The sequence below is a fragment of the Uloborus diversus genome, chromosome 9 (genome assembly GCF_026930045.1).
Source record: "Uloborus diversus isolate 005 chromosome 9, Udiv.v.3.1, whole genome shotgun sequence".
Taxonomy (NCBI): Eukaryota; Metazoa; Arthropoda; class Arachnida; order Araneae; family Uloboridae; genus Uloborus; species Uloborus diversus.
In genome coordinates this window covers 73,515,042-73,528,147 of record NC_072739.1, presented here as the reverse complement: position 1 = coordinate 73,528,147, position 13,106 = coordinate 73,515,042, and the positions used below count along the sequence as shown (strand labels likewise).

Sequence of the window (13,106 nt, the reverse complement as noted above, 5' to 3'; positions counted from 1 at the left end):
TTTAAAGAAATGTGGGTTTTTGTCTTTTTTTAGGGAAAATGTGGGGTACTTGTAGAATATTGTAACGTAAGTATATGAACAAAGCATAAAAATTGTCTTGGGGTAAAAAAAGCTGGAAAATTCAGCGTTCGCTGAAGAAAAGTATAAAAGACGACAAAACCCAAGAATGGTGAAGTTTCAGATTTTTTAGTTTCCATGATTACCAACAGTTAAGGCAAAGTTACTTCTCCAGTGATAAAATCTATTGTTCGTATGCTCGTTTTTAATTACTACATTTTTTTTTCTTTTTTGCATTTTACTTTATTGTATTTCATTTTGTTATGCAAAACTACTGTAGAACCTCAAATAGTTTAAATCCCTTTTTACTGAATTCCAGCTTAATCAAGACATTTCTTTGAATTTTATGTTGCCTGTTTTTCTATTTCTGTGTACAGAGTAAGGAATATTAAACTTTTTGGTAAGAAAAAGAAAATACTCTACATCCTATTCTGTTTTCCGTCCGACCATTTGTAAAACCTGTTAATTTCTAAAAAATATACCTTGTGTATGTTTATTTGAGATTTGTGACGTGTTGGTTTGCAGAAAATAATTTACACGAAAGCCTTTTAGCTAGAATAGTTTCCTCTGTACAATCTACAAATATTGAGAAAATTAGACGTGACAGGACTTAGTCAAGATAATTTGAGTTATTTATTGACCAGTTAAAGAAAAAAGTTAAATAAATTTATTTAAAATCTTTGAAGTACTTTTTTAATGCCGTTAAGAGTTAAAAAATAGTTCAAAATTCAATTTTTATGTCCATTGTCTGTGGTGAAGAACAAATAAAAAAGAAGTTTAAATTTTGAAAGTATTTGAATTAATTAATTTTTTAAAAAACTTCTCAGAAAATTTTAACCCAAAAGTGGGTTAAATAATGGGTTTTTTTAGATTTTCAAAAAAACCCACTGGATCCAACCCAATTGTGTCCAATCCGGCCAACCCTGGGGGTAGTGCGTTCGCGAACAAAGTTTTGACCTTAGTATCTATTGTCCGCCATTTATGCTTTCATGTGTTTTAAGTTTTTGTGGTTACACATGTTAGAATTTTTTTCCATAAAGGTAAGTGATTTTGAATTGTTTTAACATGTCTGTTGTTTCAATTTATTTGTATTAATATTTGCCAACTATTTGTTTGGCATGAAATTCATTTCCTCTTTGTCAGTAGCTAGTATTATCAGACCACGTTGAGTTCCCAATATCGCACCATCAAGGGTTGCCAAATATGGGTATAGTACTATATTTGGACCTCATTTTTTTTCTTCTTTTAAAAAAAAAAGGAACTATTAAGTTGTTTTCAGTAAATTACCGCCCTATAGCCAGGGCTAAGGCAGAAATACATGAAATACATCGCCAGCTCAGTCATTCTAGCCGAGCACTGCAGTTTCGTGCTTATTAGCACTCATCAGCCCGCAGGGTTGGCAAAAACCCAGGTTTTTTTAAAAAAGCCCATGGACCCAGGGTTTTTTGAAAAAAATGTGGGTTTTTTCGTCTTTTTTTAGGGCAAATGGGCTGTTTGTAGCATATTGTAGTGTAAGTATATCAGGGTTGGCTTTCTGCCGGCAGAAACTAGTTTTTGCCATGCCAGTGGCAGAAACTGGTTATAACCGGTAAAAACCGGCAGAAACTGGCAAAAACTTAAAAACATCTTTAATTACCTAAGTGATTGCTAAATGATATTCGTTTAAGTAAACTAAAAAATGAAACTTCATTTCATCATTAAAAAAAATAAAATCCTATGCTAATGCCCTTGATTTAGTTTGAGAAGGGAACTTTTCAATTGCAGATGCTCGTAATGTTTGGATAAATCTAACAAAGGACGAAAAATCATATAGGTGCTCAGGAAAGAGGAGTGACATACAGAATTAAAAGGCATTTCTGATTTTAATTTGTTCACTTATATGCTTCATCTAAATTGCTTGTGATTGAAATTATCACGTGCTTCAAGAAGAAAGTGCCTGAATTTTACTTGCCAATATTAACATAGATTTTGTACCTAATGTCATAGTTTAGCAAAACAAATTAGCCCTATTTCTCGAAACTTATTTTTCCAGTTGAATTTCTCCCACTACCCCAGTTACTACATGGTGGACCAGTTAAAAAAAAAAATTGATGAAAGTTTCATGAACATTGCTTGTTCCTTCATGCATTGCCTGCTAGCTCTTCTGTTTCAGGAATATTCTAAAGTTTCTCATTTGTACATATTAGATTGAGAAACTGTTTAGATTTTAGAAACCACCTTTTCTAAGAAGCAATTGCAGTGTCCAAACAATGTAACATTTGATTTTAAATTGTGGTAATATCGTAATTAAATTGTGCTTTGGTTAATAATTCTTTTTTCTGTGCACTTCCTATTGCAGTCAATAATTTAATTTTTTTTTCATTTCGTGAGTTTTTGCCAGTTTCTGCCGCAAATGTGGCAGAAAGTGGTTTTTGCCATGCCGGTTTTAACCGGTTTCTACCAGTGGTTTTGACCGCCTCGGCAGAAACTTGCCAACCCTGAAGTATATGGACAAAGCACAAAAATTGTCTTAGGGTAAAAAAGGCTGGAAAATTCAGCGTTTTCTGAAGAAAAGTAAAAAAGACAACAAAACCCAAGAGTGGTGAAGTTTCAGATTTTTTAGTTTCCATGATTACCAACAGTTAGGACAAAGTTACTTCTCGAGTGATAAAATTGTTTGTTTGTTTTTAATTACTACATTTTTTTTTTTGCATTTTACTTCGTTGTATTTCATTTTGTTATGCAAAACTACTGTAGAATGTCAACTAGTTTTAAAAAAAATCCCTTTTTACTAATTCCAGCTTAATCAAGATATTTCTTTGAATTTCATGTTGCCTGTTTTTCTATTTCTGTGTACAGAGTAAGAAATATTAAATTTTTTGTAAGATAATGAAAATATTGTACATCTATTCTGTTTTTTGTCCAACCATTTGTACAACCTGTTAATTTCTAAAAAATATACCTTGTTTATTTGAGATTTGTGACGTGTTGGTTTGGAGAAAATAATTTACATGAAAGCCTTATAGTTAGAGTAGTTTCCTCTGTACAATCTACAAATATCGAGAAAATCAGACATGACAGGACTTAGTCAAGATAATTTGAGTTATTTATTGACAAGTTAAAGAAAAAAGTTAAATATATTTATTTAAAATCTTTGAAGTATTTTTTTTAATGCCGTTAAGAGTTAAGAAATACTATTAAAATTCAAAATTAATTTTTTATGTCCATTGTCTATGGTGAAGAACAAATAAAAAAGAAGTTTAAATTGTGAAAGTATTTAAGTTAATTATTTTTTTTAAAAACTTCTCAGAAAATTTAAAAAGAACCCAAAAGTAGGCTAAATAATGGGTTTTTTCAAAAAAACCCATTGGGTCCAATCCGGCCAACCCTGTCAGCCCGGCATAGGAAGTGACTGAGCTGGAGGTTGAAAACCCCTTAAGGAAGCCATGTATTAAGTTGTTGTTGTTACTTATGCCAACTAGGAACCCGAGTCCAAGTAGCAATGCTATTCAATTTTAAGGCAGAGGGACTATTAAGTTGTTCTTCTACCTATCTAGGATAAGTCGTACTGAAGTACATTATTTAATTTATCTTTACTTTTTCTTCAAGATGTCAGAATATGAGCAAACAACTAAAAAAAGGAAGGCTTGGGACATGATAGCCATAATGGAAGCAGTGACTGCTGTGAAAGAAAAGTCGATGGGCTACTTAAAGGCATAGAAAACATATAATGTCCCCACTAATAAGATATGTAAAAGACCCTCGATCTACAGAGGAAGTGATCAAAACCAAATTAGGAAGGAAGACGGTACTTCCACCTGAACTTGAAACTCAATTAGTTACCTATTGCATCGAAGTTGAGAAACGTTTTTACGTGTTGAGAGCCTGCGACATCAAACGCAGGCTCATTTCAACTTGCGATGCGAAATGGGTTGAAACATCCTTTCTCTAAAGAAAAACAAACTGCTAGGAAAAAGTTGCTTAGATTATTTATGAAAAGGCATCCTGAGTTGTCAACGAGGACGCCTGAAGCATTATCATTGTCAAGGGCCAAGAGTTTTACTCCAGAAGGTGTATCCGAATTTTTTGGTATTTTCGAAAAAGAAATGGAGAAAATTAATAATGACCCCAAAAGTTTGTTCAATGTAGATGAGACAGGTATAACAATTGTACAAAGCCGCCGAAGTAAAGTTATCAGTATGAAAGGGCAAAAAAGTTGTTTATACCATAACTTCTGCAGAAAGAGACAAGCTCATGACCGTCATTACATGCATGAATACTTGCGGCAACTATATCCTTCCTCTACTGATTTTTCCTAAGAATAATATGTCATTGAATTTGATGGATGGAACCCCAGTAGGTTCAGTTTGGGCTTGTCACCTGTCTGGATGGGTTCAAGGAGATATTTTCGCAAAGTGGTTGAACCGTTTCATCCAGGTAACAAGGCTGACTGCTTCTAATCCTGTTCTATTAGTGTTAGACGGCCATTATAGTCACACTCGAAATGTGGATGTAGTAGACATGGCGCTTGATAATCTCATGTGTCTATAGTAGCATTGCCTCCTCACTCCACTAATGCAATCTCTCGATGTAGGGTTCATGGCTCCCCTCAAATCTTACTACAGTCAAGAGATTGAAACAAGGCTGCGGAACTATCTTGGAAGAGTTGTGACAAACAATCAGATTGGTGAATTGTTTAAGAGGGCACAGAATAGAGCTGCAACAATGTTGACTTCAGTCAATGCCTTTAAGAAGACAGGACTATTTCCTTGTAACAGACACATTTTCAAGGATATTGACTTCATGCCTAGAAATAATAATGAAGAACGTGAACGAATCTAATGTTGTTTCTGATTATCAGGCTTCATCAGTTCCTTCTGGAGTTTCTGATCAGGATCTTCATAATTTTACCCCTTCTACCTCAGTACAACAGACTCAAAGCTATGTGTCACCAAACGACATCTCACCCGTCTTCACAACCTGCTTCCTCTTCGTCATCAAGATCAGAGAAAGCTTCGCTTACAACATCATCACCCTACAAGAAGATGTTAGGCAAAAAAAAAAAAAAACCCTACTAAAGTACAAAAGAAGAAAGATAATGCTAAGACAAAACTGGCAAATAGTGTTGCGACCAACGAAGAGCAATCATCAATTTTAGGCAAGTTTGCAGAAAAAAAGCTCATTTCAAAAGCTGAGGAAAAAAAACTGGGAAATGACGCCGAAAAGTTATTTAAATTGAATCGTCTGATGATAGTTTCGATGATGATGACCTTTTCCTTATTGATAATGACTCTGACATGGACCCGGAATCGCTAGGTGAGACAGAAGATGTTGAATGTCCCCTTTGTGCATCCAAATTCTCTGAAGATTGCAAGGGTGAAATTGGGCTAGATGTACCATGTGCATTAGGTGGTCCCACGAGAATTGTGGGGAGAGAAAAACTGGTTTATTTTTGTGCACCACATGTTTTGAACTTTCTTTATAATCTTTTTACATATTTATTTGTTTACTTGTTTTCTATGAAGTTATTAAAGTTATTTTACGAGTGAGATTACTGGTTTAATTTTAACACACTGATACCTTTATTTTTGATTTAGAAGTCTTGATTTCTTGATCAATTATGGTATGGGGGCCGAATATGGCACTAGGTGCTCTATTTGGATCTCTAGGTATACCATATTAAGAACCCATTGGTTGGAATATGCAAATGACAAAGCCCCAAAAAAAAATTTTTTTCTAAAGCTGTATAATTTTTGAGTAAAATTGATCCCCAAAATCTTATGAATAGGAAATGCATCTACAACTGGTAATTTTTTGGATGGAAAAGAGCATTCTAAAATAGTCAATAAATGATATCAACAAAAAGTGGTTCATATTTGGGCATTTTCTCCCAGAGAATGTCAACAGAAACCAAAGAGAGATTAGTATAAGGCAAATCCGTCATTTCCAAAATTATTTTATTGCATTAACAAGAGCTTACTATATTTTTTACTTTATTTTTTTCCCATAGCAAAATTGTTCATATTTATTTAGTTTATGAATTTTTTCTGTAAAACTAAAAAATGTAAAGAAAACAAGCTGATGCGTGCATCACATGACTCCCTTTTAAACCAATTTAATGTTATTTCCCCATAATTGGCAATTTTAATATGATTCAATAGTTAACTCTCCAAATATCACCAACAGTAGCCAAATTAAAACCAGATTTTTAAAAAAAAATTTAATTGCCAAATTTGTTGCCAAGTTGGCGACCAAAAGACTGGCAATATATATCGCCAAGTGTCCACCAAATTATAACACCAATTGAGTTGGCATCGAAATTGACAATGATTTCCCTCCAAAAAGGTGCAAAAGACCCCTTTAGAAACACCCGAATGCAACCAAAAGGGTAGGTGCACAACTAAACCTTACTAGGAGTCTGCATACAGGGGTCTGGCCAGAGGATATTTGGGTCCATTAACGGACTTTTCACAAAAATCCGATCAACCAAAACGGACCCTTCACAAAATTCCGATCAACCAAAACGGACCCTTCACAAAAATCCGATCAACCAAAACGGACCTTTCACAAAATCCCGATCAAACAAAACAGACCCTTCACAAAATTCTGATAAACAAGATTGGAACTTTCACAAATTGTTTACTGAAAGAGCAAATCTGAAAGTAAAATAATGCATATTTCTGTGTATAAACCGATAATTTTTTGAACCTTTTTTTAAGTCAAATTAGAGGGATCAGATTATAATATATAGATATTTAATATAATATATTTAATATTTAATATAATATTGATATTTAATATATTTAATATAATATGTATTGATTTTTTTTTTTCAAAATCAGCTAATTTTGAAAAAAAAAAAAAAAAAAATCGGCACTCTTGCGATGCTCCGATGCTCCTTCAAGCGATAAATAATTCTAACTGCCAAATAAATATAATGGTTCTTTGTTTTATCACAGCTAATTAGCAGTGGTCCTGTTGTAAGCTTTTCTGAAAAGGCATTGGTAAGCACTTTTCTCCCCTCTCATGATTTAATAAACAATAATAATATATATCTGCGAAATCAACTTAGAACTGCAAAGGGATAGTAAGGGTGGGGGAAAAAATATGATCGCTTCAGATAGGGTTACCAACTTCAAAATTATCACCACTTAGCGTCTGGCGTTGAACCTTTATAATGACTTGATTAGAAAATATTCCCATCATTTTACCAGCTTGTCAATATTTGCGTTTTTACGGTGGGTGTGGTGCGATGTTTAATTGTTATTTTGGGAGAAAATAATATGGGTTTTGATTTTTCGATGCTAACAAGGACGATTAACTTTAAATAAATTCTTTTAATTACCGTTTCTTTTTTCTTTAGATGTCTACATTTTGAAATATGCAATCTTTTAATATCCGATATGAGAATCGTATTTTGTTCTTTTTTCAAGCTAACATCGCTTTATTAGGATGCAAAAAAATGAAAAGCCTTTTTATTTCTGTTAGAACTCTCATTTCAAGTTTTTAAAGCAAAATTCCATTTTCTGTTATTAAGTCAAAAATTAAAATGCTGAATAGATGGTTTATTTTATTTTATTTATTAATTAATTAATTTATTTTTTTGCTTCAACTGTGTCCACAGATATTAATGAAATGTTTATCATAGGACTCTAAAATGCAATTTTAAAATAATTTTATCAAAAATATTTCTTTCACAAGCTGTTTTTATACTTTTGATGCCTTTACTTTGAGTATTGCGATCTCTTTGCATCCGCTACGGGAATCCGATTTTTAGAATTTTTGATGATTGTTACGCTTTGTTAAGAGGTAAACAATTAAAATATCTTTTTATTTTTGTTAAAATCACGGAATTTATAAGTTTTAAACGAAATTCTGTGCTTTTTAAGAGTGTCTTGGGTCAAAAAGTTAAATGCTGAACACTATTCTGAATTTTATTTTATTAATTTATTTTTTTGTTACAATTATTTTAAATACTGTACCGAAATATTTCTAGTATAATTTAACATAATGTAGAATGGTAGATAAATATTGATACTTCAGAGAGCGATGTCCCCCCCCCCCCTCGCCAAATATCAGACCACTCCAGAATGATTTTCTCGACATAGAAGAGGAAAACACTCAACTTTAAGTTTAATTGATGCAGTTTGTGCCATCTCTACATTCTAAAATTTCGTTTTAACAAAAAAAAATTTTTTTTCTGCAAAATTATTTGATTTTTCACAAAATTAATCCATTTTTCACAAAATTATTTGATTTTTCACAAAAAACGGACCCTGTGAAAAATCCTGGACAGACCCCTGGCATACCAAATTCTAAATTTCTAGGACATGCTGTTCTTGAGTTAAGCAACATACATACGCACATTCGGACGTCATGAGAAAACTCGTTGTAATAACTCAGGGATTGTCAAAATGGATATTTCGGGAGTCTATACTTTCTTAGGCACTTATCCACATGTGGTTGGGTTGAAAAAAAATACTCAACATTCATTCAGGGGTGAGAATTAATGGAAATTAAGGCCGATTTTTGAGTGAAATTTTTTTAACGAATACAGTACTTCCTTTTTTGTAAAAAGAAGCAAAAATGAATGAATTTTTGAAAAATACAAATTAACAGCAGAATTTCAGTGCAATGCGTAAACAAATAATGTTAATTACTATGTTGCAAACACTAGTTAAAACTTTTAGTTAGTGCTGATTCATTTACCGAAAATTTACATGAAGAAAAAAAGCATTCTGGTTCAATTTATTTAAGATGGTAAATTTCATTCAGACCACTTCTGAAACTAAAAACTAGTGGTGCTTTATAGAAAAATCAATAATACGTTTTATCATCAAAAAGAAATGAATGACACTTTGCATGAAAAAAGTTTGTTTAAAAAATAAAAAATGGATAACTGTAAAAAAAAAAAAAGAAAAAAAAGTGATACTACAATATAGCAGAGGAGTCTTACCATCTTTAGAAGCCACACTGATTTCCAGATTATCAAGTTCAACCATGCTTCTGCGAGCATGTATCTGTTCCTTGAGCCGTGCTGAGGGAGCAGGTCGAATGTCCATATCATCATGAGATCGCCTCTGTTCCCAAGATACATGCTGCTTGTGTCTCCGTTGGAGGGTGTCAAAGTATACACGCTTTGGAACACCATCGTCAGCACTTCGGTATTCTGAATCCCTAGCAAACGGACCGCTAACAGCTCTCGTGGTGCCATAAGTCCCACCATCAGATTTAGAATATTTGTGTATAGCTGCCGGATTTGAATAAATACTTTGATACATATTCTGGTGTTCTTTGTTCATAGCATGCATATAATCTCTTTGAGCATCATATATATTTTCATAATCTGCATACGTGGTCCGCTGTCCAGTATATGGGCCATACCGAGGCTTTTCCTTCACAGTCCCATAGATTCCGTTTTGAACGGGTTGGACATTCCTGAAACCTATAGCTTCTGGATAGAACTGCTTTCCATAGGGTCTCGGGTGAGAATAAAGACGGTCGTAATTGGTGAATGGATACGACCTGGACATATGGACTTCATTAGGAAGAGGTGAAGTGTAAGCACTTTGATGATGAACTGTGGAGGGATTCTGCTCCTGGACGCGGGATTCAACATGGCGGTTTTCCCGGACAACGGCATGGTGTTCAGAACGATCAGTGTGTCTAGAGTCCGATAGTTCACCAGAATTACCAGGATGAGGTACAGAGTGCTTTGGAGAAGCAATTGATACAATATATCTACCACCATCTCGATTGGCAATCTGGTCATTCTTGTATTGTTCGCTAGGAATGCTATGGTCTTGATTGTTGTTTTTAATATCGTAATGGTATGTCCTTGGAGGCTTGGGAGGTCCGGGGGGAAATGCATTCTGGTGACCGACCACACCATACAGACCGGGAGAGGAATTCTGAGGAACAAGGCGTGATTCAAGAAGGGAAGAGGGCTCATTTTTTCTGGTATCCTTGCCAACTTGACCATACGCAGGAAATGTTCTATTTAGCTCTGATCCAGCTTTTGGGATATCTGATGACGAGGGAATGATTTGGGGACCAGAGGTAGACCTCTGCAAGCCATACAGTGGCTCATTTTGAACAAAGTACTTCTTGTCCTTTGCAGCAGCCTGAGAAGTGGCTTTGTCGAAATTTTCGGTGTATTTGTCATAGGCAACAGGCAACTTATGATAAATGGATCCTTGTGATTTGGGGAAAAAATGAGATTCATAAATATTTGCCACATTTACGGTGGGTGGATTTCGATTTATGGCTTTGTGTTTTTCTGATTCATATTTAGCATCGACAGCAGTTTGACGATTAACAGGAAAATACCTTGGGTCTGATCGGTCTGCAGCAGGACTCTTGATGGCAGAATTCCCAAATCCCTGATTCAAGTTACTATTCACCAGGTTTAGAGGTGATTTAGGCATTGTATGTTTGTTTTGATCAGATTCTCCAGAAGTCTGTTTGGAACTGGTGGATACTACATCACTAGAAGATACATCAGCAGTTGGAGTGGAGGATAGCTTTGGATGAGGCTTTGCCACATGTCCTCGTTTAGATTTGGGAGGTGGACTATGTAGAAGCAAATTTTTAGCATCCAGATCATCAGATTCGTGTTTACTACTTTCGCTCTTGCTGGTAGCTTGTTTATCCTTCGGGCTCTTAATCAACTCTTTCGATGTGGATTCGGCCTGTTCCTTTTTCATGGAAGTTAAATCACGAGATTCTAGCCTTTGCACAAATTTAACTGGTTCCACTGTATTTCTGAAGACATGTTGCTTATCAGGATTGGAGACTGTCTCATCGATATAGGATTTCCTGGAGGTGAGATCTATGATGGCACCACGAGGATGACATTTCAATTTGTCCTCAATCTGTCGAATATTTTTTTGTGCCAGAGAATTGATATTCATGTATGTTGTTTCATGTAGATAAGATAACTTGTCTTCACTATTTGCTTTCTCAGTCTGTGCAAAAGGTAGTTTGGGGTGAGTTTGATCAGTCAAGCTCAATTTTGGCTTGATAAGTTGTTTAGTGACATCCCCACATCTTCCAGTACTTTGTTCTGGATCTGAAAAAGACTGCATTTTATGTAGAGTGAGTTTTTCCACATCTTGAGAATGTCTTCTACTCTCTTTGAAAAGATCTGAAGATTTTCTTTCTTGACTAGATACTATATTTATGGAATTTCTAACTATTTTTGACTTTTCAGCATCATTACCACTTTTACCAGAAGAAATCTCATGCTGTACAAAGTCTTTGTTTGTAGAATGCAACACAGATTGATTTTCTTTTGAAATATTTACATGAAATCTTGGCACAACTGTTTCAGGAGATACTTTATCTGAAACATTTGAGACTGTTGTAGGGACTGTGGGGGCTGGTTTTTTCTTCACTGGCAGTTCTGGTGGTTTTTCTCTTTTGGTATCTGCAGAATTACTTTGCTTAAGCTTTAATTTCATAGACGTGTAGTTTGACTCCATATTTTTAACAGGCTTAGATGAACTCAAATTGGCATCTGTAGAAGAATTATTACTATTTTCTTTATGAATATGAGGTTTTTTTGTATCATTAAATAATTGGGAAAAATCAAAATGGCTATTTTCTTGAAAATGTTGTTTTACTGCAGGAGAATAGGTGGAGTTTTCTGACTGGTCACTAAGCACACAATTTCCTTCTTTGCTCTGTGACCCAGATCTACTCTCGTGGCTCATATCAGTGCCTTGCTCAGTGTCGTCGGAGATGGTGAACGTGCGCCCGGAATGGCCAATATAATGACTGTGACTGCGAAAGAGCGGTCGTCGTTGTTTTCCGGAGTCTGGAGTGTCTGTGCTGCTCTGAGGGTTTTTTTCGAAAAGGGCTTTGAGTTTTGCGATGCTGGGTCGCCTAATAACAGTTGCCTTTCCTACCAGCTTTCCTCCGTGTAGGTCATCAGGAGAGCTGTTTTTTGAGGGCATTTCAGAAATGAATTGAGTTTGCTGATATACTGTAGTGGAATGCTCACCAGATCCAAGAGTTCCAACAAAGTTGTTACTCTCTCCATCAGGCCTTAGGGAATCGGAATGTTTTTTATCAGCAGGTTTTGAGAAAGCTTCCCCCTCACTGTAAGATTCCTTTGATTTTATGTCTTCTACCTTCTCTGCTGCTTTGTTCCAGCCAGATATAAGTCTCTTGACGCTCTCTTCTCGGCACAGTTTCAAGAGGATTTTGGAATTTCTGGAATAAGGAGGGTCATTGTCATCTTTTATATTATTTTCCAAATCTTGTTCATTTGCCAAATTTCCTTCATCATGTCGGGTTGTTGGTTCAATGGCAGTGACAGATCTATCGCAATCCCGCAGGAGAGCAGGCTTCTCAGTGTGAAAGGAGGAAGTTTCTGGATGGAAGTCTTGAAGTAAATTGACTTGAGGTGTTTCTCTATTCCCCGATGGAAATTCATTGAAGGCTTTCAGAGAATGCAGTTTTCTTTTAGCTGCAGAGTATTTTTTCTAATGTTAGTAACATCAAAGGAAAAGTATTATTTTGAAAAATAGCAAAGAAGACATCTAAGGATAGTTTCTGGCTTGTAGGAGAAATCATTGAGAGAAGTATTTATTTCTTTCAATGCCAGAGCATGTCAATATTTTAGACACATGCTACTGGCTAAAATCTCAAAATGTAATTTTGATGTATATACTTAAGTGAAGTTAGAGAAACCAGAAACAAGCCTTAAATAATTCTATAGAAAACACTTACCAACTTTATCTTCAGAGATAAACGTTTCTTCAATCTCAATTGGTTCTAATATGTCTTCATAAATATCTTCTTCCTGTTAGAAAATAAAAAATGTGAGCTTCAGAAGCAAAAAAACAAAACATATGGATTTTGAAGGAAGGAATCGGGAGGGGGGGGGGCAATGAGCAAAATAAATGGATATACCTAATTAATGGTGAATACATGGCAAATATTACATACACACATTACTTCAACTGGTTAAATAAGAAGCATTTTTGGATGCATAGCTTTGAGTGTCAAGTACCACTAGACCAGCTTTCTTTGAGAGAAACTACTGAAATTTTCAAGAATTTCCA

The 13,106-nt window shown here is 34.9% G+C and overlaps 1 protein-coding gene across 1 annotated transcript in view; it reads right to left on the bottom strand.

Annotated features, from left to right (window-relative positions):
- LOC129230317 (uncharacterized) overlaps positions 1 to 13,106 on the bottom strand; it is a 71,632-nt gene that overhangs the window by 30,418 nt on the left and 28,108 nt on the right. The window contains exons 10-12 of the mRNA XM_054864716.1: positions 12,768 to 12,844; positions 11,705 to 12,501; positions 8,993 to 11,554 (exon numbers count right to left, since the gene is read on the bottom strand). Coding sequence (XP_054720691.1) covers positions 8,993 to 11,554; positions 11,705 to 12,501; positions 12,768 to 12,844 — 3,436 coding nt within the window. The remainder of the gene's footprint in view (positions 1 to 8,992; positions 11,555 to 11,704; positions 12,502 to 12,767; positions 12,845 to 13,106) is intronic.